Here is a 27,647-nt window from a genome sequence, read left to right on the forward strand (position 1 = left end):
AATACTGACCCTCTGTTTTGAATGTGGCAAACAATTTCCTTCTTGATTTCCTGTGAGAGTCAGGTAGGCCCAATTATATCTCATTTATCTATAAAAAAGTGGTCCGTTTTTTCTCTAACTGTGAGATCGTCCAGCAGAGGGCAGGTTTTTGACCGCATTGGTGAAGAAATTGGAGGTCTTCAGCTGTAGAGATTGAATCTGTGTGTGGCGTCTGGTTTCAAAGATGTGCAGAAGATGCTGAGCAGGTAAAGAACACAAACAAGTGCAGTCTTTTGGGGGATTTCCATTTCACATGTAGCCCTTAATAAAGCGGTTCACCCTTGAGCAAGCCGTTCTGACTGAAATACAGCTGACAGGATAACTATCAGTTTCCGCACTTATTAAAGGTCCTTGTTTTTTTAGGACAGGGAATTTCCACTGATAACTTATAATGCTACTGTCTGCAACCGCAATGACATTTATACGGAATAAGGCTAAGGCATTGTAATAAACATTAGGAAATTATTGTGCTCAACATGCATTTTATTTTCTCATCATTCTGTATTTCTGTAAGTTAAGTCAACTACATTAGAGATTTTTGAAAAATGAATTCCAGTTAGCTGAAAAAAAATCTAATCAAATTGCAGACCATCCCAAACCAACCTCAAAATAACTTCCTATAATTAACATATTTACAAACTTCTTTGTGATATAATCCTTTTTTCTGTAATTTGTAACCATTTTGAAACAAAACGGCAAACTATTTGCATATTGTGTCTTATATAAAGCATGCACACCAGAAAAATTTGAAAAGTATTTCAAATAAATGTTAAGTGGTAAAGAAAAGAAACGATTTGTCTTTCAGTTTTTACTGAACTGTCATGACAGCAGTTGAAATCTAGTTTTTTTTTTTTTTTTTATAAAAATTTGATTGTTTTTACTTTAAAGTTAATGTCAAACAATACATTACAGGCAGGGCTTGACATTGACTTTTTTGATCACCAGCCACTGTGGCTAGTAGTTTTCCAACGTTACTAGCCCCATTTTCACTGGCCATAATTTTGTTGTTATGAAAATATATTTTCTATGCATAAATTTGACTTTGACATCGTACAATTATTTGATTTAATGTCCACATGCCTTCTCATTTATTTAACTTTTTTATGTTGTGATCTTGCTCAATGAGGATGAGCAAATGCGTTGGGGTTTCATAGTGTTGCATTGCAATTAGTTTTATTTCACATGACTTTTTAGGGCTCAACGCTACGAATTACCAATTTTCTTACTAGCCACACTAAACTAATTAATTCCTTGACAAAATGTTTTAATAATGTGTTAAAACAAGCTAAATATAGCTGTACACATACACTTTTTATATAAAAAAAAAGTTCTGAAAAAAACAATAGACAAATCAAAAAAATTATACACTAAAACTATACACAGTAGTTGTCCAGACTAAAGGTCCCAGATCACCAGTAAACTATACATAGATGGGAGAGTTAATCTCCTATTAAAACTATGTTATTGTAAAGGACGATAATTAAACCATATTAAAAAAATAACTGCAAGTAAAAGAAAACTGAAAAAACATTCTGTGCAACAGTGAAAAGATGGTCAAGTGCACATGGTTAATGTTAGGAACATCAATAATCTGTTCAAAGAATGGTTAAAGCGAAAGCGGCAACCGCTGTTGCTTACACTGTAAAAAAAAAATAATTTTACAGAAAATATCCTTAAATTTTTTACAGTAATTTTTTGTCATTTCACATTATATTCAAAACTTAGTAAAATGACAACCAATCTCTCTAAATTAACCGTTTGACATTCATTTTAGGTACTTTATTATTAAAGACAAATTACTGACATTTGTGTTTTTTATACAGGGAAATTACAGTATTATTTATACAGTATTTTTTCTGTTATTTTAAATTATATTCAAAATTTCGTAAAAATTACAAAAAATATCTGTAAATTAAAGGCTTGAATGTTATTTTATGTACTATATAAGTAATGACAAATTACAGCAATTTGTCTGTTTTTTTACAAAAAAATTGACGTATTATTTACAGTGTTTTTTCCTGTTTTTTAAGTAAATTTAAAATTACGTAAAATTAAAGTAATAAATTGTAATTACTTGCTCTGTAAAAAAATAAAAATAAATCGTAAAAAAAGGTCAAATGACTGGCAGCTACGGCTGCCAAACAAAAAACATAAAATTAAGGTAAAATTTCTTTGTTGAAAAAAAGTGCAAAAAATAATAAATCTACAGATATTTTCATTAAAATGTTTACAGAGAAACACTTATTTTAAAGACTTTTCCTAGATTATTACCCACCATAGCTGAAATCTACCCGCATTTGGTGGGTTGGCGGGTGTTAAATTCAGGCCCTGATTACAGGTAAAATAAATATTTGTGCTTTATGTTTTGATGACACAAACTAGTACACTTCATTAAATGAACAGTATTGTTACTTGACGCTTATGCTAGTGGCAAGTAGCCCTCTGTTGTCAAGAATTTTTCAGAGATTACAGGTTTAGCTCGGGACTCTGGGCGGCAGGTATTATTTCAGCTTCAAAAGACCACTTTACCCAATTAGCTATATATATATATATATATATATATATATATATATATATATATATATATATATATATATATATATATATATATAGAGAGAGAGAGAGAGAGAGAGAGAGAGAGAGAGAGAGAGAGAATGTTTTTTGAAGCTGAAATAAGGAAAAAGCCAACGAAAACGGTCTATTTTGCTTGTACACATCGCTATTCTTTAAGTAAACAAATAATGTTTGATAGTTAACTCCGTGAAAAAAAAAATCTAATCAATGTTAGACCATTTGCTTTTGTGTTCGGAGTGGTAGTCCTTCGTTGACGTTAGTTGACGTTAGACAGAATATTCTAAACCATGTCTTCCTAACTCAGGGGTGTCAAACTATAGAACTATGGAAACTAATAAAAAGTATTGTGACTAAACTGTGTAGGACCGTTAGTTTGCTACAATGGAATGTTGCGCAAAAAGAAAGCCGTGCTCCTATCCTCAATATTTCATTTCAGTTGGAAGTACAACATGCTGAAATAAACTGAATACAGAAATAAATTTCATTTTAGTAAATTTTATGTTGTTTTCTGTTTTTTAATCTTCTCTGTCTATGAAATTATTCTATTTAAAGTCATATTCAATTTACAGCTTGTGGCACCGCAGTCTAAGCTTTTATTTATCATTAGCGTTGTCTTGCTCATGAAGAGAACAAACAACAGGAACCAACATAAACCTGATACCTTTAAGACGGTTTAGCAAACATATAAATAAAACAATCAATATTATACAACATTATATGTTAAGGGTTTTGTTTACCAAATTCTGCTACGTTTAACAGCTGCACGTAGTCACAGACCAACAGTTTGTTTTCATGTAGTACATTTTCTGCTGAAAGAAAGGAGCACAAGGCTTGATGTTTATATCAACGATAAGAAGATGAAAGTGAGACGTCTGCATTGTCATCATTACATCTGACTGCTCGCAGTCTCAATAAGCTTTTGCTTGTGTGGTCCGTCTTCAAGCCCTTCGAGTCCCAACACACATAAACAGTGGACAGATGTAGAAGGGCCGCGTGTTTACCGAGCTCTCAATTCTCTAAACAATAGATCAAATGACGCTGAACTCTGGCAATCAAACAGAGAATCTGCCTCATTCCCAAGTGGGTAAATATTTACCCTAATATATCAAAAAGTCCCTTTCGTCTTCACTTGGGACAGACGTAACACGCACAATTTGAACCCAAACAGCCTTTTATTGTGTGTTTGTGTCATTTTGCTGTGTTTTCTGGTGTTTATCATCTGAAAACATCATTAATAACACTGTCTTGAAAGTGGAAACGGTTGTTTGCTTACTTCAGTATGCAGCGAAACACTTTAAATTAGGCCAAGTAAAGAAAGGAGCGTGTGGGAACTCTTTCAAGGGTCAAACCTTCATTTCAAGTTGAAGTTTATTGTTGTACTGAATTCTCCAATGGTTTTGTGAGGTGTGATGTTCAATAAGTTACTCGTGTTACAGCTAAAGCCTGAGGGTTCACCTTAATTACTCGTCACGATGGAAACCACAGCTGCAGTTTACTAATGTAATTAAGCAGAGGTTGGGTTTATGAACCAGATGAGGTTAAGTTCTAGTACTCCACACTCATACTCCCTAAGTGATCAAACATTTATTTTATTATTATTTATTTATTTATTTATTTATGACATTAAAAGCTGTGTACTATATTTTCATTCATCATTTTGTATTAAGGAGATTTTCCTTTAAATAATATTTATAATAATCATCATGTCCTCTATCAAATATTTCAAAAGCAACCCAATAAAAGATTACAGGTTTAGTTATTATTTCTGCTTCAAAAAAAAAACAAAAAAAACACCAATTTAGCTGTGTGGCAGGGCTCAATGGAAAAAAACCAACATCTGCATATATACTGTGCCATGTAGCTTTATAAGATGCGCCATTCCTACATCAAAAAATATCACCAACCATGGCACTCCTAAAATCACCATGTGCCCTATCAAATGTTTTAAAAGCAACCCAACAATGCCAAATGTTCTACATGTTTTGAATATTTGTAATTATTATTGACAATATGCATTCATTTTATAAAACAATTTAATCAAAACACTGAAAACTCTAATGTAGAAGTGAAAATAATGCATGGCTATTAGCTGATGCTGATGGTAAGCAGCACTGTTTTAATCATGATGAAGCACTCTGCCGTCAAAGATTTTTTCAGAGATTACAGGTTTAGTTCGTGACTCTGGGCTGGCCATTTCATTATTTTAGCTTTAAAAAACTACCCAATTAGCTGTGGCAGGGTTTATTGCTAAAGGAAAAAAATAAACATCTGTATATATACTCTGCCTTGTAGCTTTATAAGAAGCTCCATTCCTACAGCAGAAAACACCACCAAACCATGACACTTCTACCATCATCATGTCTCTTATCAATTGTTTCAGAAGCAACCCAACAATGCAAAATGTCAAAAAAAAATTATATTTGTATTTATTATTGGCAATATGCATTAATTTGATAAAACATCTGAATCAAAACACTGAAAAATGTAATGTGGAAGTAAAAAATAATGCATGGATATTAGCTGTGGGACATAAACAAAAGTGTTACATTTGCCCCCTCAGGAACTCTTGCCATTTAGACTTGATTTAATTTTAAACTGAAAAAGATTGCAATTTTAAGGATGTGTTATTGTACTAAATAACCTGATCATTACTGTGATGCATGAAAAGAGAAAGAACTTGTGATAAGAAAAAAAGAACCGCTACAATAATTTACTTGCTGCAATTAAAAAAATGAAATGAAGTGATATTTGGCACCTCTGTCAAGGGTTGCATACCTAATGCGCTGTTATAGTCTGGAGAGTTAAGAGAAAATCACTTTGTTACTTTCATTGTGAGTTACTTTTGTCCCCGCTCTCAACGATTTCAAGGTAAAATAGCATAAAGTTTAAACTGTACTTCTCAAAATTGAAGATTTTAACTTATAAACTCACAATCAAGACTTCTTTGGTGTTTGAGTGAAAACTGCGAGATATAAAGGCATCAATTGCAATAAAATATTGGGCTAAAAAGCATTAATTGCTTTATTTAATCATTTAGCAGAAATGAACTTCAACATAGACTAAGCCATAAAATTATATATTTTTTTCTCTTCCTCCCATCTCGAGATGGTAAAGAAAAAAAGAAGAAATGTGTAATGTTATTGTATAATGGTTAGACAGAGGCTTGGGAATTCATAGTTGTTTTAAACGTAATCCGTTTCTTTTTTCCATGAGTTTTATTAACATTAGATGTTTTTTCTTTGTAGTTATCATTTGAAGTTGGAACTTGCATTATGGAAAGCATTTCTTACCCAGTATTTGATTCAAAATATGATAAAAAATGCAGTTTTTCAGTGGTTTAGCTGTTTGTGTGTGTTGCAGGCAGATAAAGTGTTTTTTTACAAAGTAACTTGACTACTGGCCTGGCATACATGATGTATATTAAAACATTTTAGGTTATCGCCATGGTAATATACACTTTTGAACCACATTTTTACATGATTTGTTTTTGCCTAAAAGGAGAGTTCACCCAAAACTAAAAATTGTCATCATTGAACTGTTAAGACTAACGTTTATTTATTTATTTTTGTTGCCCACTGTATTGTGTCTTGTTTGCCCCGCCTTTTTGTGTTGTTTTTGTTATCCTATTAGCTCTTATCTTATTGTGGTCCAGGCACTAATTGGCTGCTGGTCGCGGAGAGCTATAAAACAGAATTTTGAGTTCGAGGAGCTCATTTTGGATGTGACGGTTGGTGGAGAGCTCCTGAATTTCCCTACCCCTGTGGCCGTATGTTTGTATGTTGACTGTATGTTTAGAGAGGATGGTAAGCTTGCTGTATTTTTTCTTTAAAGACTTACAAGTTATTTATTTACTTTGCAAGAAATGCTCGCTTAAATTGATACCTTTTACTACAATAAATCTATTCAATTACTCCCAGCTGAGTGTCTGTCCATATAAATTTGTTATAAAAAATTTGTTATAAAATTCGAAATTTTATTTGGTTTATTAAACCCAAAGTTGTATTTCCCTAGACTTGGGGCATTATATGGACACAAAACAAGTTATTTTGAAAATGTTGGAAACATCTAACCAATGAAAATGTAACCAAGTGACAGTAACAGACTGTTAAATGAAAATTAAATAAATTCCTTAGACTCCAAAAAAAAAATAAATCTTTGGAGGATTGTTGTTCAATCAACACTTTCCCTCATCAGTAGGATTGACGTGAAAATGAAAGCTGCCCTTTTCATTCGTCAGAAAAACAGAGATTGGGCTTGTTTGCACTCTCTCGGATATCAAATCAAAATGTCCGTCGCCTGATGACATCGAAAAATAAGCAAAGTAAATCAGAGTCAGCAGGCCGATCTCATACGTGACTGCAGCCTTGGTTATTGTATCAGGAAAAACAAACAGCTTGTTCTACCTGCCCTGCACTGAACTGCAGTGCTGATGGAGGTGCTAGTAAAACAAGCACATTTCTGAATATCTCATTGTGCAACATGGAGAAATGACAGGACGAATGGTGTTATGTTTAATGGAAAGCAGATGTCATATACTTTTAATTCCTGAGTTTGCATATGGCAGAAATTGATGAAAGCGTTTCATTTACAATAGATGACATTCAACGCCACGGTAATCAGGGGTTCACAATCTTTATTGGCAACAGAGACTGATCTACATTATTTATTTAACTTTTGATTTCCTACTATTCAAAATATAGAAATAAATATTCATGAATAATGATTAGATCAATTTAAAACATCAATGTCAAATTACTGTGTCCCCTCAATGCCAATAGCCTAGTGGTACTGTGCGTTGACAGATAGCTGTGCTTACAGCCTTTGCTGATCCTTCCCCCCTCTCTGCTCTCCATGCTTTCCTGTCTGAAAGTTCCACTGTCCTATATCATAATAAGGGTGGAAACCCCTAAAAAATTACTGTGTGCCTTTTATTCATTCAATATATTTTAAAGGTCGCATAAAGTGCTTTAGAACGTGCAGTTTTATTACATGTTTGACGTAATTTGTCTTTAACTGAAACATGGAGAGGGTGGGATGTAGAGTAGCTCCTCCCCATTTCAAAAAACATCCAATAGTGTTTAGTAGGCAAAACGAAGCACATTTTGGGGGTAAGGGACAAGTCAGATACTAGAGATCGTTTTATTGGTCAATATTTGAAGAGATACAGAAAAAAAGTTGATGATCCTTTTAGGAGGAACTGACAATCTGCAAGCGTATTTTGTTTCCGAGTAGCTATAGATATCCTAACATCTTAAAAACTTTAACAGACCTTTAAAATATATTCATCCTGATTCTGCATGCGTTAATTTTATATTCATAAATGTAAATGTTTCAAAATTTGTCAGGATTAGTAGTTTTTTTTAAGTAGAATTTTGTGATAAGTGAAGACATAAGATTATAATTAATTATTAAACAGAAAAGTACAAAAGCAACAAGTTTATCCTTTTTTAGAGAATTTTAGTTTTATATTTTCAGAACTTCGACTCTCCTATTTGTCTATTTTTTAAAAAGTTTTCATTTATTTTATTATCTCTTTTTTGTATTATTTTATTATTAACTTTAATGTAAAGACGGTGAATGTTAATTGATTGTTATCTCACTCTTATTGTATTTTTCTATTCAGGTTATTCAATCATTCATTTTCCTTCGGCTTAATCTATTTATTTATCAGGGGTCACCACAGCAGATTGAACCACCAACCAACCTTTCCAGCATATGTTTTACACAGCATATGCCCTTCCAGCTGCAACCCAGCACTGGGAAACACCCATGCACACTCTTTCACACACATACACTACGGTTAATATAATTTATTCAATTCAACTATATGTTTATATTCAACTATATGTTTCCAGAGGAAACCCACGCCATCAAGAGGAGAACATGCAAACTCTCCAGAAAACAATTGCTTTAATAGACGTCTAATAGACATCTAAACATAGACAGCTTGGCTAAAACAAGGCTAAACTTCAACTGTCAGTGAAAATCTAGCAGACATTTAAGAATAGCTCAAAACTAGACTAGTCTTCAAATAGGCCGATTAGACAGACTTTATACGTGTAGTCATTCAGTCCCTTATCTGATGACTTGTCTAGTTTTGGCCTATTCTTAGACGTCTATTAGATTTTCACTGACAGCCCAAATTAAGCCTTGTTTTAGCCAAGGCGACTTTGTTTAGAAGTCTATTAGATATCTTTTAAAAACAAAAAATGCTTGCTGGATCGACAGAAACTCCAGCTGAGCTTGCTGGGACAGTGGCAGCAATGCTAACCACTGAGCCATCGTCTCCCCTCTGTGTTATTGTAAAAAAAAAAAAAAAAAACGCTAATCAAATCTACAAAGCGGATTGTAACGTCTTCCTGTGAAGGACTCATTCACCGATGGTGGAAACTAAGATGGCAGTTAAGTGTCAAACGACAAGCTCTTCAAGCAAGTCACAAGTGTGTGTATAACTACAAAATAATACTAGAAATTAATGACTAGAAAATACCACCTGCAACAAGCAGCAGCATAACGAGCTGTTACGGCTAAAAATCAATGGAAGTGAATGAGACTGAATGACTATGCCCCGCTTGTACGTGGAGAAATTACACGTCATTTCTGTTTGACCTCACAGAAGTTAAGCGTCTTAACTTCTGGGAAGTTTTCCTTTTGTAGCCCCAACTTGTCCTGATTCATACTGATACTTATCAACACTGGCTAATTTCTTCATTTAAAAGGAGACCAAGATTGAAAATCCTACCGGTGTTCTCCCGAGAGCCTGTGTTTACTTCTGAGCAACGTGAGACAACAGCTGCGGCTCACACGTGTCATTTCTCTTAAAGTGCCACCGCTAATGCATTGAAGACTGAAAATGCAGCTGTACTGAAGATCATAACAGAGTCACAGCCATTGAGATCCGCACGTGAGATGAAACGAGCAGAAATGGCCTTAAGCTTCTATGAAAGACAGGCTGCGGTGAGAGGGATTCATGCCACTTCATCAAAGTAATTACACCACTTCAAAACTATTTATGCCACTTTTTGGTCTGAGGTTCAAGACCACCAACTATTTAAGTCATGTAACTGCCTGAAAGCAAACGAGAGGCACAGCTGTGTGGAAACAAAATTGCAACTGTGTTTTCAATTTTTATAAAAATACTGTGAAAATATTTAAGGAAAAAACATTAACGTTCAATGTTTCAAACACCCCATCTGCTCACTAGAGCTGGTGGTTGTTGGTTTGTTTATGCCATTACTCTTTTCAATGTAAAAAAAAATCCAAGTATTTCAAGTTTTTAAAATCTCTTTCCTACAAACTTTAAAACTATATTAACTTAATATATTATATTAAGCTAATAATTGTTTTAAAATTGGTATTTGGCAACCTTGTTAGTGCGCCTGACTACCATGCCAGAAACTCCAGTGCTAATCCCACTTGGAGTGGTTTGAATCCAGTCCAACAGTCCCTTAATGGTGCATCCATCTCTAAATGTCGGAGACAGCGGTTCAAATCCCACTCAGACCAGTAGACCAGGAGGGTATAATTAGGTGCCGTTAGTTGGGATTGAGGTTTAGGAAGGTGAGTTTAACTGAGGACAGCTAGTAGGAGCCTCACTTATCAGGCCTCTACAGGTACACTGGCAACTGATGGCAAAAGTTGCAGTCTACAGCATTATTTTCAGTGCACCTTACACTCATGCCAGGAAGGTCAGTTCTAATTCCACTAGGAGCAGTTCAAATCCCCTGTTGGTGCATGATGACTGTTTGACTTATATTTGGAACAGAAAAATAGAATTGAATGGGTTACATTGGTGCCGTGACCCACTTGGGATTGAGGTTTAGGAAGCTGAGTTTAACTGAGGCCAGCTAATAGGAGTCTCACACTGTAAAACCCAACAGTCAACTTCATCAAATGAAATGACTGTAGTTAACTCAATTTCCTGAAGGTTAATTCTACTCAATTCTACTCAGTTTTGAACTCAGTGTTGACGGTAATGAGTTAATGAAATACCTCATTACTTCAGCTTAAATGGAGTAAGTTTACAGTACTCGTATAGATTAATTTTTTGAACCCAAATGGTTTGTTGTAATCGGTTTCATCAAACGGTTTGAGTTGCCTTAACTTATTGGATTTTACTGTACTCAGTTGGTTTGAGTTCTCTTCATTTGTTGGGTTTTACAGTGCTCAAAATGTGTTGTGTAAAATGGATTTAGTTCACAGTACTCATTAGGATTAGTTATTAAACTTAAATGGTTAGTTGCAAACGGTTTCCTCAAATGGTTTAAGTTACCTTAACTTTTTTGGTTCTACAGTGCACATCATATCAGGCCTCCAAAGGCACACTTGTGACTGATGCTTGAGGCTGCATCATCACCTGACACCCATGCTACAAATGCTCATTCTAAATTAGTGCATGCGCATCTCATGGCAACTCAAACCAAATCTGGAGTTGGTTACAGAAGTGCCTTGACCCAGTTGGGAGATCTAGTGAGAGATTCAACAGGGTAAGTGTAACAGAGGCTAGCTTATGGAATCCTCACTTTCCAGGTCTTTAAAGGTGCACTGGCAACTGATGACAGAAGCTGCAGTCTATAGCATTATGTTTAGTGCACCTTACTCACATGCCAGAAAGGTCAGTTCTAATTTCACTAGGAGCAGTTCCAATCCCTTGTTGGTGCATGACGACTGTTTGACGTCTATTTGGAGCAGCTTTCAGAATCAAAGGAGTTACATTGGTGCCGAGACCCAGTAGGGAATGAGGTTAGGGAGGGGAGTGTAACTGAAGCTGGGTAATAGGAGCCTTATTTCTCTGATCTCAGAGGTGCACTAGTGACTAATGGTAGAGGTTGTGGTTTTTAAGGTCCTTATTAGTGTACCCAAATCCTATATCAGAAGCATTGTTTTAATTCCACTTGGAGTGGTTTGAATCCTCTTTGTACATCTACTACTTATGCTTGAAATTGTGATTTGTCTCCCACTTGGAGTAAAGGACTGAAACTTATGTTGGTGCCGCGACCCAGATTGGAGGGAGATTTTAGGGGATACGTATAAAAAAATACAGCTAGCAGAGACTGAAAATTAAACATTTCTGGCCTCTAGAGGTGCACTAACAATGCACACTAAAGTTAGAGTCTTGAATATCCTTTGCAAACCATGATTCAATGCCAGAAATGGCCTTTCAGTGGCTTGTGCATGTAGATCTGGAGGGGTAACTGTTGCCACAAACCGGATGAAAGGCTTAGGGGTAAATGTAATGAAAGTTTTCTTTAGGTTTTCATTACTACCCTTAAAGTCTGTGTGAAATTACTTACATTTACATTTAGCTGATGCTTTTGTCCAAAGTGACTTACAATTGAGGAGGTATTCAGCAATTCAACAAGCGACAATACATATGAGAAGTGCTAGTTATTCAGAACTTGTAACTTGTTTGTGCTCAGAGAATTTAGAGCTAGAGTAGGATTTTTAAAATATTTTTTAGAGAGACAGAAGGGGAGAGAGAAAGTGCTTCAATAGCTGGTTTTGGTATTATTCACCGGGGTTCAGGTGTTCATGGAAAAGGTGGGTTTCTAGTTGTTATTTGAAGGATACCAGTGTATCAGCAATCCGAATGGGAATGGGAAGATCATTCCACCAGCATGTAACATTGAATGAAAAGGTTTTGGAAAGTGACCTATAGCCTCTCTGCTGTCCTGTAAGTAAGCATCAGTGGTTTGAACTTGATTCGAGCTTCAACCAGTAACTAATGAAGAGATATACAGAGAGGTGTTACATGGGCTCTCTTTGGCTTATTGAAGGCCAGATGAGCTGCAGCTTTCTGGTTCATCTGCAGAAGCTTGAGAGTGCAGGATGGGAGACCAGCTAGAAGAGCATTGCAGTAGTCCAGGCTTTAAATGACAAGAGCTTGAACTAAAAGTTGTGCCGTGTTAGCAATATACTAATTTAAGGACATATGATCATCCAGCATCACTCCAAGAGTCCTTACCGAACTACATAAGGTAATGGTGGATGATTCCAGCTCCCAAATCATGGCGCGCATTGTTATTTTTTGGGTGAACAGGTTATTCTACTGAAATAAAAGTTTGTTTTGATAATCTTTACTCAAAGTGCGACCATTTGCTTCCACATTTGGAGGCGCCGACCATCTTTGCTGACGTCAGTTTGGTGCTTCAGCCACAATATTCTTAATCCTGCACTTCTTATTGTTAGCCTGCTACGAGGAAAAGATGTGCAGAAAAAAAAACAATTTCTGCTTTATTTTAGGAAACTGTGGGTTGTTTACTGTCTTTTGATGTTCATTGTATTGATATTATACTATTAAAATACATATTGATATTCAATTGGGCACATTTCTATTCGCTATACTGGTTTAGTTTATGCAGACTAAAAGTGCACTTGACTCCCATGCAGGAAACACTCAGAGTGGGTTGAGTATAACCAGAAATGTTATACTCTATATAGACGGAGGCTGTTTCTCAATTCCAAGAACGCAGAGAACGGACTTGTGTTCTTGTGGAGACCGGTCTTGCCAGGTGTCCTCGGAAGAACGAACTCAGGAGACCGCGATGGCAGAGAACGCGTCCTTTGAGAATTGAGATGCTGCGTTCTTCCTGATGGTCACATGACCTTCATGTGTTTTAAATGGTAAATTATTTAAACATTACAGCATTCATCCAACGATTTATTGTTTTTCCCCTTTTCAAAATATATACTTTGCATAAAAACATTATAAATATACTCTGCACAATATAAATAAAACAGATTTTAATACGAATTTCAGCAAACAAACACCCTTAATGTGTTTATTCCTTTATTAAGATGTCCATGGTAATATTTACTTTCACCGTTTCATTTAGGGAAACTCCTGAGGTAAATAAGTCATATCTATGAACTTTAATAATAAATCTAGATAAAATGCAGCGCTTCCCACCTTCAGTCGCAATGACTTCTGGGACTTCCAGAGCAAGTTCGGTGCTCAAGTCTGCATCGGTGCGTCCTCGATATCAAGAACACATCCGGGAAGTTTCACGCGTCCTCCGTACTTGCGGTCTTGCGTATTGGAACTGAACTTAGGCAGCTGATGATGACGTTTCACAAGAACACGAGGACGCAAGACCACTGAAGAACGCATATTGAGAAACAGCCAATGATTTTCGAACTATACATTACACAGTGTGATTAAGAAACGTTTATAGTTTGAATCTATAGTTTCTTTAGATTTCCAAAATCTGTAATCAACCAACAATTAACCACCTTTTGGTCAATTTTTTTGTACTTTATTGTTTTTTCTTTAAACGTTTTCTGTTTAATTGAAATTTTATGGAAAAAGTCTGTTTTGTGCCTTTATCAAGATACACACTTTGATAGAATTAAAACAACAAGATAAAACAATTACATTAAATATCAGCTAATTACAGTGTGCACAAAGTTTTAAGCAATCAATCAAATCTTACCTGAGAAAAATACAAAAAAATTCTAAAAGAACAAGAAATAAAAACACTTAAATAAAAAGCCTGTGATTGCAATAAAAATAACATTGTAAAGAATTATAAAAACATTGATTAAGGAATTTTAAAAACTAGCGTTTCCACAGGAATTTCTCATTTTTCTTCCACAGTTGTGAGCTTTCAGTTTCCCCATTACTCTTAGGCTTTGCAGAGACACTGACACTGTTACAGATCTTCTCCACCTCGGTCAGATCGGTTAGTTTATTGATGCTCTCCTCATTCCCCTCATTCAAGATGTCCCAGAAGTCCTTTCCTCTTTTTGGTGCTCTTTCTGTGCATGCAGATGTTTTGACATCCCTCGGTTGGTCTACAACTTTCTTCTTTGTCTTGAACAAGTCGTTCAGGATGGATGTGTCACCTAAAAGGTCTGTGATTTTGGAGGAACTGCTGGTCTGGGATGAGGTTGATGCAACACAATCATCTGTGGAGACACAAGCTGATCGTGAGGTGCAAGGTTGTGAGGAACTAGTAATGTTGGGTATACATTCTTCAACTGGTGCACAGTTTATTTGGGGAATGTTTCCAGAACTTGATGATGGGGAAATGTCTGTGGATGACTTCTTCATTTCTGTTTTGGTGAGGTCTGTACTGCAGTGAAGGTCAATCTCAGAAGCTTCAGTTTCACTGGTTTTCTTTTTCTTTGATGTTTTTCTTCGATCCTCGGCTTCAGGGGTTGGCACTTCGACGAAAGAGTTTGGGTGGGCTCTTTTTGAGGTAGGTTTATGTCTGGCTGCAGAAAGTGGTGGTGCATTTGGTGGGTTAGGCTGGATGTTGGGTTTCGGAAAGGTCTTTTTAATGATGTTCATGAGTTCAGGGCTTTTTTGGCTGTAGAAGCTGCGCAATCGGCCCAGTCTCTGATCTGAATCGCTCTTCAGAATCTCTTCTGCAAAGTCACGCACAGAGTTGAATCCAAAGAATTGAGCCATTTCTTCCAACTGCTGCCTGTGAGACCAAATGCAAATCAGTTACTTACAAACAACTAGCAGCAACAGGTTTAGGTCACAATTCATGTTAATATTTAACGGCTTATCACCTGCCTTTTATTAAGATATTAGCTGTGCATTAGAAGTTACAAAGTATAATCCATTTTCTGCATTCCTAATCCAACCCAGTCCACTACTGTGCTTACTCTGCCCACTGCTGCCCCTGATTGGCTCTTTGACTTGTCCTTGCTGCAACCAATCTCGTTACTGCTGCTTTCTGATTGGGTTCTGCTTCACAACTCTGCTCCAGTCCCCGCCAATCCCTGCATACCATCTGTCCTTTAATAGGTCTTCAGTCTGGTAGTTCTGAAGCAGACTCTCTGATTGATTCTTTGCTCTTTGTATTTTGGCTTGTTTATTCGGTTTGCTTTTGTGTTTGTTATTTCATAGTTTGTTATCCCCATTTATTAGTATTGTTTGTCTTTAGTTGATTTACTTTTTGTTATTGTTGTTTAGGTTTGTTTCTGTCTGTTCTTACCTCTGTGTTGCCATGTCCTACCTTCTGTTTCCCCGTGAGTTTAGAAAGACTGGTAGGTAATTTTGTCATGTGACATACATGTCAGCACGTAGTTTAACATTTGTACAGATACACCAGGTAAGAGGGTGTGTGCCAACCCATGTATTGTTGCTTCATTTGATAGTCAGCGTAGATTAGATAAGACGTCATTGACGTTGAAAAATTTTTTTTCATACCTTTTGTTTATTAGAGGGAATTTGTTGTGAACATTAATACGACTATTTGGTTTAATTTGGTTCTTTTCCTAAGCACCACTCATAGCCAGTACTTTTAACATTTCATTGTTTATTGTCTTCGACATTGTATATATTGTAAATATCTCACTCACTTTTTGTTAATGAATCACCATTATTTTGTATACTAATTCTTGTTGTCCATCTTTACTTTGTAACACAAATAACTTTGAGTTTTTGCGTAACCAAAATCCTCAGTTCAAGTGTATAAACCCCTCTCCCCTATACTGCCAGGGGTTGTAGCAAAACCTAAACCCAAGGTCTACCTTACAAACTATTAATAAACAGCTAATTAGTATCTTAAGCTAGTATTGCTAGTTAATGATTTGTTAATAGAATTAAAGTGTTACCCAAATAACTAGATGTAAACTCATTAGACTTGTATGCAGTAAAATCAAAACTTTTACAATGCACGCCTACATTTAATATTAAGTACTCTATAAATACCTGTTAGTTTTACACAGTTAAAAAATACATAAAAATCACACTAATCATCATTTTAAAACCTGAACTAGCCTTGCCTTTTATAAAAAGGTAAAATTATATATATTTTTAATTGTAAGAGACTTCTTAATCTGCAGGGACCCTAATATGGGCTCCACATATAACTTTGTGTTGTTATTTTTTACTGAATGTTAGTTAAAGTTAGACCACACAACTTCCAATTTAAAAAACTAAGCCTACTGCAATGTATTAAAGATAATTTTATACTTGCAAAATGCAGGCAGGGAGCAAGTTTATGACATTCTGTATATTATATCATAAGACCACAGCCCATAAGTTACAGCATAATAAAAACCAGATTTGCTTAATGCTGAAAGCTACTTCTAACTCACTCTTAAAGGGATAACTCACCCAAAATGTGAATTCTGTCATTACTTTCTCTGCTCCAAATCATTCAGTAGCTATTCCAGGCAATGTCTTTCTCCCATGAAATATAAGTTAAAGCAGTGGTTCTCCAACCTTTTTCACCAAGTACCACCTCAGAAACAAATTGTTTTCACCAAGTACCACCATAATGACCAGTATTAAAATACAGTAGCGTAGCAGGCCTAATTAAGCAGATACAGCTCTGCACAGTTCAAAAACATGGGAGATTAATTTCTATTATTATGAAAATGTATTATTGTCAGCCACTTTAAACATAAATAGTTTGAACATTAACACTGCACAGTGCCTACAGGTAAAAAAATTATGTTTAAATTAAAATATGCTTAAAAATTAACTAAAAATGGCACTGTTCTTAAAAAGTAAAAAGGGAACTGCAGTACTTAAATGTAAAGTATTACCAAATAGTAGCCTATTCATCAAAACCTGGAAATGATCCTTGGACCTCATAAATATAGGCTGTATGTCATCATATTCATATATAAACACTTTTTGAAAAATTTTGAAATATATGTTGCATGTATATATTACTTATTTGTATATCATTAAAATCTAAACATTAACTTGTATTTTAAATATATTATTTGGATTTATTTATTTAAATTATAAATTCGATCTGTCACATTGGTGTTATCGTATGCGTCAAAGGGTTAAAAGTGTGTTATTTTTAAAATTTAATTATTCAGTGATTACTCCGAGTACTACTAGAAGGAAGCCTGCGTAGCACTAGTGGTACACGTACCACAGTTTGAGAACCACTGAGTTCTGCCACTGAGTTGCATAGGGTCACTATGCAAGAAAATTATTCTGCTTCTGGTAGCTGGCACCCTCTGACAACCCCTTTAAGTAACCTAGTAAAAGTAAAAGCATAAGCATCATAAGTGTAACAGGACACTGAATCCATTGAGTCTCTTTAAAAAATATCTTGTCCTCAAAATGAAGAGAGTATCATCCAGACTTTGCAAAGACAAGAGTCAAAACAGCATATTATATCATTCTTTTGTGTGTCAACTACCCCTTTAAGATTGTTCAAGCAAACCCCAGGTTCCTCATTTTAAAGCTTAAAACAAAAAGTTTTTGGATCTTGAAGGAAAACCACTTAGTAATTCAAAACTGAAAGAACGTATGGTGCAACTTCTAATGGTGGTTGCCACCCTTTGTGGTTTAAAACCAAAAACTATCTATGAAGCAAGACCCTTAAGTATCTGTCTGTGTACAGATAAATCACATAAAAGCAGCTCTTCAAAGAAAAGAGTAACCACTTATATGTGTGTTTTCACCATTACATGAGCAAACAGGACACTTGTGAGATTCTACTGAGAAGAAAATCAGAATAAAGCGTGTTTTTTTGCTTAAGACTTGGGAAATGGGTGGGTGAAAGGCTTCGGGGTGGTCTTTTCTCAATCCTAAGGGGCCAGGCGAACCATAGCTGTGGGGAAAACTGGCACACAGCCCTGCGCTACCAGGAATTTCCTCTCACTGGCTTGCTGTTCTAATGTTTGTGTTTTTAGCCCAACTGACAACATTATTTGCTTTGTATGGAGATGATGTGTGAGTGAATCTCAAGGGAATCTGGAGCAGACATTTGAGTTACCTGCACATGCTGCTGGGTGTTTCGCCCACTATGACGGTGAGATTGTTCTGGCGGTGTGAGGTTTTGATGGTGTGTGTGACCGGATGCTCTATGTGGGGTCCGCTGCGTGTCATTGGTGTTTGACCTCCATTGACGTGATCTGTGAGAATGGGATCCGATGACTCTGTCTAAAACACAATAAATACAAGGAATTATAGGATTGGACTTTTCCCCAACATTATCTTGGTATCTCTGGATCAAAAATTCATAATCGGAATTAAAAATGACTTGTGTATTATTGAGGAAGCAAATGCAGGGCAGACAATCATTAGTACAGATGAGTGATAATGCTGTGTGTAATGATGAAAAAAGCATTGTGGTGGGTTAACAGCCCAAACAAATAGGATTTTGAACAAAAAATGGCTGAACTGGTTTTATTTAAAAAAAATATTTTCAGTCAAAATTTGATATGAAGACTTTTTTGAAGAAAAACGCAAAACACTCAAAAAAAAAATGTTTTTTTTTTTAAAACTGTCTAAAATCTTTGAACAACTGAGTTTACTGAATTGTAGCAGTAGTTGATTTACTTAATTCAAAGAATTCATATTCAGTCATGTCTTACAACAAATCAAATAATCAAAAAAAAATCTCACAATTTGGAAGTTTTTTGCAATTTAGATTTGTTTAACTTAGAATTGTGAGTTTGTTTTTTGCAATTTTTAGTCATGTTTTGAAGTTTTGGAAGACTTTTTTCTTAAAAAAAAAAAAAAATGAATAGACAAATAGGGTGGAGAAATGGTCATGCCCAACTGAGCCTGTTTTTCCTCAAGGTTTTTTTCTTTCGCCAATTGATGAAGTTTTGTTCCTCGTCATTTGCTATTTTTCCATCCAAAAACGCAAATTACATTTAAGCGCAAAACTGGAATATCGCATAAAAGACGTGCGAATAAAGCCGTGTTTCTTTCCAACGAGTTAAAGCAAACAAAATCATGACTTCCTGATTAACTGGCACCAAATATTAACAGAAAAAAATGGAGATTGCTGCGATAGGTGAAGCAGCATGAATCTTTTCTTTATTTAATAAATGACTTGCGCCTCAAAAGACAAAATGAATGCCTGGTGGCGTTTAAAGGCATAAAACACAGAGCACTTGACAGTTCTGGAGGTCATTAATAATATAATATCACTAATACTGAAACGGTTAAGATGTTTTAGAATGACCAAAACAACATTTCAGATGTTTTACAGTGTCCTCAGCCTGCTGCTTTGTACATTTACAGACATTTTTGTCATCACATGATCTTTTATAACAAAATCACATGACCCTTTTTAATGCGCATACTGGAATTAGTTTGGTAAAAGTGTTTTCATTATAGTTTATGCACATTTACAAATTATATGCACATGTTGGCGTTTCCATCAACCGATTTTTTTTTTTAAGCATGTGCAAAATGTGCATAAAATATGTAAATGGGAATGAAGCTGAAGTCACCACTGGCTTGCTTGGTTTGGAGCTGCGCAGCGATGGATTTGCTCTTCAGTGTTTGGACTTTCAGCAGTGAAATTTAAGCCACACTTAACTGAACTGAACTGAAATTCAACTAAAAAATTGACTAAATCAGTTTCAATTTACTAGTTCTTCTATGTTAAGCTGATTTGACACAATCTACAAAGTAAAAGCGCTGTAGAAGTAAAGATGAATTGAAGTAAGTAATTGAAAAAGTTTTCCCAGAGATGGGTTGCGGCTGGAAGGGCATCCACTGCGTAAAAGCTTGCTGGATAAGTTGGCGGTTCATTCCGCTGTGGCGACCCCGGATTAATAAAGGGACTAAGTGAATGAATAATGAATGAATGAATTGAAAAAGTCTGTTCAATACATTTTTTAAATATAATTGTGCAACAAATTCTATAGCAATAAATCTTTAAAGCATTCCAAATAACTGTTAGTTGCGCTGCACCCGTTATTGACTGTTTGAATAAATACAAATGTAAAATGTGGTAACCTCTGATATGTCCAGAATCTGATTTGCAGGAAGCTGTGAGTGTTTATGTAGCTCAAAGACTTCTCGCACAGCAGCACGGCTTAGACGGTCTTCTGCCCTGCTTGAGCCCACGACCGTCTGATTAGAGTGTGTGTAGCCCACCTGCTGAAGCCCACCTGACAGACAAGATAGAATATAAGACAGAGAAATGAAACAGGTTGAAACTGCCGCGTCGTCTCAAGAACTGTTACATGGTTATTGATAAATGCACTATTTGACTTAAGGCTGCATGATATTGGTAAAATCTGACAGAGATATTTTATTGTTCTGCAATCAATATTGCGATATGAATAAAGTTTCACCAAATGATTTAAATAGCTTTTTTTTTTTACTTTTTCTGAGAAGTCTAAAAGTATGTACAGAAATTGAGTAAACACAATGTAAATTTCTTTGACCCAAATATCTAAAAATATATATTTCTCTTCACAGAAATAATAACTCAAAGTCAATTGAGTTTTCCTACAATCAAGCAAAATAATCTTGTTTTAGGTTTGAAATATAGATATTTGGACAAGAAACAGTTAAAAAAAATTCTAAGAACAATTTTGTAAACGTGAGTCAACATTATATCATCTTCATTGTATAAATAATTAAATACAATTGATCTTTGTTACGTCTTCAAAAGTCATAATTTCCTGTGCTGAATGTTTTAAACTCTTGAAATGCTCAGTCTCAGGCCTTAAAAACACATGCAAATGATAAAAGATCACTCTTTTTATGGCTAAACTTTGCAGTGACTCTAAAAATCATGTGTTTTGTGGCTTCTGCTCAACTATAATTCAGACTCAACTTTGTGATGTGACTATTGCGATATCGATGCTGAACCGATATATTGTGCAGCCCTAGTTTGACTGCACTGTGATTTTTCTTTATTCATTCATTTTTCTTTTGGCTTAGTCCCTTTATTCATCAGAGGTCACCACAGCAGAATAAGCCGCCAACTTATCCAGCATGTTTTACACAGTGGACGCTTTCCAGCTGCAACCCAGTACTAGGAAAATATTCTTTATATATATTATTTAAACTCAATCCTAAATTTAAAAAATGTAAACATGTAAAAATTTAATTCTAAAATGACAATTCTGTCATATTCTAATCACACTTACGTCAGTACTAACTTATGTGAAATGTGTTTATCTTCTCAACACAATTGAAGAGTTTTAATCAAATCTGAGATCAAATTATTGAAATTAATGATCAAATTATTTGTAAAAGATTACAAAAATCAATGTGGAGTGATTTTAATTTAGACAAGTCTTCTGAAGAGACATGATCACTTTATATGATGAACACATTTAATTTTTATATTTATTCACAGAGTAGTGGTGAAATATAATATATATATATATATAAATGAATCGCAATTCTCTCTTGAATTAATTGCGAGCTTAATTTTTAACAGCAGAGGGCGCTGTATGCTATGAAAAAAGCTGTACTCTGCTTGCATCCAATTCCATGCAATTACCACTTGAACCTAAAAAAATCATTAAAGTAGCAAAAGGTTTAAACAAATTACAGTTCATATAGTGAGCGGTGCTTACATTGAGATAGCCGAATGCACAAGTGCTCTTTCTCATGAGTGTTTGGCTAGAGCGCCATGTGCTGTTAAAAAAAAAAAAAATTTAAGAGAAAAACCAATGTTCAAGGGTAAATGAAGTTTGAAAATTTCAGAATTGATGCCGAATCGATTTCTCGAATGATTTGTCGCCACAGCTCTATCAGAAAACAATGATAATAGTATTCAAATGTGTTAATGAAAGCTCAAAGAAGCTTGATTAATGCATGAGAACTAATAAGGATTTATCTTGCATGCCAAGCAAATTCTGTTTATGGTCACTGTTCAAAAGTTGTTTAAAAGGCTAAATTGAACAATTTTAAGGCATCAGAGTTTTGGGTGACAAGACAATGTCTGCATAACTCAGAAGTTCCTCAGACTTTTATTTGAGTATGTTGATGTACTTCCAACTGAAAGAACTTCATGCAGACTTTAAGATCTCTATATCCTCAATCCTTTTTTGAAGATTATTTAGTTACTAATATATGTTGTGTCTGCTTTTTACATATCGTCACTTTAGAATTTTAAGGTTCTATCTTAAATTTTTGTCAAAATTGAGTTATTAAATGACAATTTATTTACATTATGGGATGCTTTTTTATAAGTTGTTTACATTGTAAAACTTTTTATTTAAAAAAAAAACAGATGTTACACACATACTGTTTGCTATGGAGGGCAAAAACTTTAATGCTCAATATATCTTCAGAACGCAGATAGAACCTTATAATTCTAAGGTGTCGATATGTTATGTATAAAAGTTTTTTTTTTTTTGCAATGAATATATAAAATGATATTAAAATTCCATTTTAAGGTCCTACCTAATAATGAGTCCAGTGTTCCAGTGTATCCTTCATCTCTTGATTGGCTTTTTTTAAATCCTGATGTAGTGTTTTCCCTCCTGGAGGACTGTCTGTGATCTGATTCCTTTTCTTTCACACATCTCACAGCTTTCAGAAACCCTTCATCATCTGACCAAGAAAAATGTTCAATTTCATCTTCAGATCTTTCTGCAAACTTTACTCTTTTGCGACGATGATTCTTTCTATCCTTTGTACTGTCTTTGTGTGATCTTCTCTGCAGTTCACCGTCACTGACTCCTTCTAGTTCTTCCTCAGATTCACTGGACAGATCTTTGACTTTAGAAGTCTTAATGGCTGTGAGTTTTTCACAGTTCTCATCCTCATCCTGGCTTTCGCTACTCGAGTCCTCTTCAGTGTCTGTGTCACGCTGTCTTATCTCTGTCATTTGTTTCTGCAACAGATTACACAGGCCTGTATTGCCTATACAGGTATTACTGGCTACCATCTGCTCTCCACTGTGTGTTTCTGAGGGTCTCTGCTTGGAGCAGCAGGGATCTTCATCCTCACTTCCACTGCTGAAGTCCAAAACCTCAGCGGGTTTAATACAGACCCCTGCTGATCCTCCTGCTCGCTCAGTAGCAGCATCTGCTGACCAAGGATCCTGAGGTAAAACAACATGAGCTGTTAGTTATTTGCTAAAGGTATTTAGTTTAGTTAATTGCTTAGTGGATTATGTGTATTAAATATGAATTTTTTTTTTTTTAAACATGCTGTAATTAGTTTTTTGGTTCTTTATTTTGTGTTTTGTGTAATTTTGTTTTTCGTAACACTATGATTTAAAATAAAACAAACTTATAAAATAGAATATAATGTATAAACTTAATTTTATTTCAGCTAGTTGGCCAAAAAATGTTTCTCTTTTTTATTTATTTTTAATTGACAGAAAAATAAACACAACTGAAATATAAATGATTAAAGACTATAAAGACGTTAAAATTATTATTTTTTTACTGCATCATAAATTTATTACAGTTAACCAAAACTACATAACAAAAACCAAAAACATTGAAATAATTTTTTTATTTTCTATTTTTATTACTAAATACTTAACACTAAAACAATTAGTGCTTACTGAACAGCGCATCATCGATGATGTAAGCGTGCCTAGGCCAGAATGTAACGTGAGTGCGGGCCGTAGGGGGAGATGGGAGGGGGGACAAGCGTGCTTTGGCCCGGTTCAAGGCAACTACGGGCCTGGGCACGCTTACGTCATCGATGATGCGCTGTTCAGTATGCGCTTTCGCTCAGCACAGTGGAGATTTCTTTAGTTATATTTTTTTAGTCCTTTGAGATGCGATGACACGTAGCCAAATATTTTGCCGAACAGATCAGCCACTTTTAACGCTCATAAACAATCATAAAGTCTTCTTGCTGCAAGAATTAGGAGGTTTGCTGAAGGTGCAGCTGTTGTGCAGTGAGGCGTTTGCGTCTTTAATAAACTATGACAGTGTGTGTTCATTGAACAGTAAGAATGATTTATAAACACATATGAAACAGCCCCTTAAAAGTCATGTCTCGCTTTCATTTTCTGACTTAGGTGCGTTTTGCACTCACACTACAAGCTACTTCCATTAGCCCTCACATTTCAAAAGTTTCATGTTGCTGTGTCAGAATCCTTACTTAAATACAGCCATACTTTAGAAAGCTTAGTTTAAGCAAATTTGATGAACGCGATTGTGCGTGTTGATGAATCTGTAGGGATCCCTCCCTCGCTCACCGGGTCCGCTGTACTGCCCGTTGTCTGTGTGTTTGTGTGTGTGTGTAGTCCACTTAGAATTCAACAAAGAAATCATTTTTGTTTGTTATTGGCATTGATTGTTTTGAAATTCAAATGGCACTGAAATGCCTGTGTTTTTATTTCTGTAATAAATATGTCGTTTCGGGATTAATCATGATTAATTACAAAAAAAGTGTGATTAATTATGTAAATTTTTTTAATCATTTGACAGCCCTAAAACTAACTAAATGCAAACTACTGAACAATATAAAAGCGGAACAATTTAAGCTGGTGGTTTAAACTGAATGTGGCAAAAATAAAAGACTGACAGTAAAAAAACTGCAACAATTAAAATGCTCCAAAAACAAAAACACAGAACCAATAAAGCATCAGAGTTTTGGGTGATGCATCATTACTCACAACAATTTGCATCTCAAACATATTCATACCAGTTTTTCTTAATGTAAAACATCTATACTGCACCAAAATCATCTTTACCACATTCTAACTGAGAGCGACATCCAGTCTTGAATAAAAAATTGATTTTAACAAGCCGGGACGCTGCAGGCAATGCCCATCCAGTTCAGAAAAACAAAGTGTAAGTCTCTTTCCAGAAGAACAATTAGATAAGCCCTCTGCTGAGTAAATAAATGTGGTATAGATAGTACATGTCTGTGTGGTCTTCACCATTGGGCTTGATTGTGACCATGTGTTGGTGTCGTGGGAACAGATGGATGATGGGAAAGAGACACGGGTCTGTGAAAGGGGTGGATACTCACGGGTTCCTGCATCCTTTCGTCCACGGCTTGAGTTCTGGCCGTCATGATTCCCACCTCCAATTGGCCTTCCCTCTGTGCGCCCATCACGTCATTCCCATCATGTCAAGGAGAAGGAATTCATTTCATATAAACAGTTCATTAAAGGCATGTCATCAGGGATATGCATGACCCGCTGGGCCCGTACAGACAGTATATCCACATTCTCATCAGAACTTCTGCATCACTAATTCATAACAGATTCAAAGTTTGACATTAATATCACCAAACCAGAGACGGGAAAACTGGTCGATATAATATCTGTCACATTGGAATATTTGCACATGAGGTGGGCAAAAGTTTGGAGTAATTACGTTTTGTTTTTAAGAAGTCTATTCTGCTCACCAAGAATTCATTCATCTGATTGAAATCATAGTATTTATTTGTAACATAAATGTTTACTTTCATTCCCAGAGATGGGTCGCGGATGGAAGGGCATCCGCTGCGGAAAAAACTTGCTGGATAAGTTGGTGGTTTATTCCGCTGTGGCGACCCCGGATTATTAAAGGGACTACTCTGACGACGCTGCGCCATCTTGTGACTTAATAATGCTCCAGTTAGTGTATACTTCATCCATTGTTTTCATTTCTGTCAGCTTTGCGTTTTTGACGATTTGGAGCCATCTTATGATTGAACAATTTGCAAGTTAGTGTATACTCCATCAGTTGTTTTCATTACTGTCAGCTGTGTTTTTGACATTTTGGCGCCATCTTGAGACTGAATAAAGCGCAAGTTAGTGTATACTCCAGCTGTTTTCGTTTCTTTCAGTTTTACAGTTTTGACTGTTTGGCTCCATCTTGTGACTGAACAATGCGCAAGTTAGCATATCCATCAGTTGTTTTCATTTCAAAGGATTAATAAACTATTTCAGCTCAGAACAATAGGCTGAAGGGAATTGTCATGTTTTGTGCCAAGTAGTCCTGTATTAAGTGGGATAAAGTACATTCAGGACAGTTATTTTCAAGGAATAAAGCCCCTGCGTTTGCATTAGATAGCCCTGTTAGGCTTTATTCTGCAATGACAGCCTCCTTAGCATGTTGCCACTGTAACGGAGGCCAGCTAGTAGGTGCTGTGCAGGTAGACCTCACCTCTCTGACCTCTAAAGGTGCTCTAGCGACAGATGCTAGAGGCCATGGTCTTTAGACTCCTTGGTAGAGCAACCGACTCCCATGCGGAAGGTCGCTGGTCCAATACCAGCTCGGAGCGAGTTGGGTGGCGTAGGACCGCCGGAGTTACACTACCAGGTTTAACACTGGATTTGAAAGTTCGAATGTATGCCACTACAGAGTTTTTGTCTTCTTACCTCCAAGATGCGATGGGTAAGACATGTGCCATCAGTCTGCAGGCGGAAAAGGTTTCGGATGCCGAATAGTTCCCCTGCATAGCCATCGGTACCCTGAACAGCCTCAAAGTAGCGTCTAGCGTTCTCCTGGCCAATCACTGATGACTGAAGTTGCTGTCAATCAATCAATCAAGAAGAGAAAATAACTGGTCTCAACATTTAAGTTTTATTCAATCAGAGAAATGTGTGTATTCTTATACAACTGTACAAAACATATGTATACAAAACATCTACTAGTTACAGTAATAGTTCCTCCTAAAAAGCATGATTGGTAGCTCCTGCTTAAAATAATAATGCTGTTAATAATACTCTTGCACAGACCGATAATTTCACACAAAAAAATCTCAATGTATCAACACAGGTTGATACATTGAGATTTGTGTTGCCTTTAATGTTTTCTTTACTCTCAGTGTGCCTGTAACTTTTGTCTTGTATTTTATGAAATCACCTCAGATCACAGTTTCGGCTAAAAAGCTTCCACTACTGAAAAAAATGTTGCCTACATTTCAGACTGTACAGGTAATATAATAATATCTTCATAGACCCTTGCTAAATTGTTTTACATCATTTTATTTTATAAACATACCTGTTTGTAAACCTGACGCAAGTATATGATCTCCTCTACTGTTCCTAAAGAGATGAGTCTAAAAACAGTCACATCTCTGCACTGGCCAATACGATACACCCTGAAAATGAAAACAGAAATCAACACTGGTTCTATTGGGACCTTGATAAATTTCACACAACTTGTAAATATATTATGATTTTTAAAGGATTACAATCAGTACAATGTATGACAGTGAGTCTCTTCTGCTCAGCAAAACTATTCATTTATTTGAAGAAAAAAAGTGTGATACTTTTGGAGTATTATTACAATTCAAAATAACCGCTTTGTACCAAAACTAAAGTGTTACCATGGCTTTACTATCCCTTTTGACCAACTTAATGCACCCTTGGTGAACAAATGCAGAGCAGTTTAAACAGTATCCATATCTACTGGTTACTTCAACATTTTAATACTCC

At 35.6% G+C, this 27,647-nt stretch overlaps 2 protein-coding genes and 1 long non-coding RNA gene across 13 annotated transcripts in view; 1 reads left to right on the forward strand and 2 right to left on the reverse strand.

Annotated features, from left to right (window-relative positions):
• Positions 1–9,404, reverse strand: part of slc20a2 (solute carrier family 20 member 2) — a 117,617-nt gene extending 108,213 nt beyond the window's left edge. For both annotated transcript variants that reach the window (NM_001442378.1, NM_001442379.1), the window contains 1 exon segment: positions 9,356–9,404. The gene's annotated coding sequence lies outside the window, so the exon portion shown is untranslated.
• Positions 9,405–9,462: 58 nt separating this feature from the next.
• The window catches only part of LOC147835667 (uncharacterized), a 30,066-nt gene continuing 11,881 nt past the window's right edge, over positions 9,463–27,647 (forward strand). Inside the window, exons 1-3 of one of the 2 annotated variants that reach the window (XR_015498068.1) lie at positions 9,463–9,599; positions 23,151–23,356; positions 25,697–26,028. This is a non-coding gene — a long non-coding RNA (uncharacterized LOC147835667). Of the gene's footprint in view, positions 9,600–23,150; positions 23,357–25,696; positions 26,029–27,647 lie in introns of those variants that run through there. The other variant, XR_015498067.1, reaches the window with a different exon arrangement.
• The window catches only part of ercc6l2 (excision repair cross-complementation group 6-like 2), a 34,081-nt gene continuing 20,280 nt past the window's right edge, over positions 13,847–27,647 (reverse strand). For 4 of the 9 annotated variants that reach the window (XM_087263353.1, XM_087263351.1, XM_087263354.1 and 1 more), the window contains 7 exons: positions 27,211–27,310; positions 26,586–26,738; positions 25,247–25,318; positions 22,709–23,351; positions 20,297–20,451; positions 18,315–18,481; positions 13,847–15,041 (listed from right to left, as the gene is read on the reverse strand). In XM_087263353.1, the coding sequence (XP_087119479.1) occupies positions 14,171–15,041; positions 18,315–18,481; positions 20,297–20,451; positions 22,709–23,351; positions 25,247–25,318; positions 26,586–26,738; positions 27,211–27,310 (2,161 nt within the window). In that variant the 3' untranslated portion in view covers positions 13,847–14,170. The remainder of the gene's footprint in view (positions 15,042–18,314; positions 18,482–20,296; positions 20,452–22,708; positions 23,352–25,246; positions 25,319–26,585; positions 26,739–27,210; positions 27,311–27,647) is intronic. The other 5 variants (XM_087263358.1, XM_087263356.1, XM_087263357.1 and 2 more) reach the window with 2 other exon arrangements.

This window comes from Danio rerio, chromosome 8 (assembly GCF_052040795.2).
Source record: "Danio rerio strain M-AB ecotype USA chromosome 8, GRCz13ab, whole genome shotgun sequence".
NCBI lineage: Eukaryota > Metazoa > Chordata > Actinopteri > Cypriniformes > Danionidae > Danio > Danio rerio.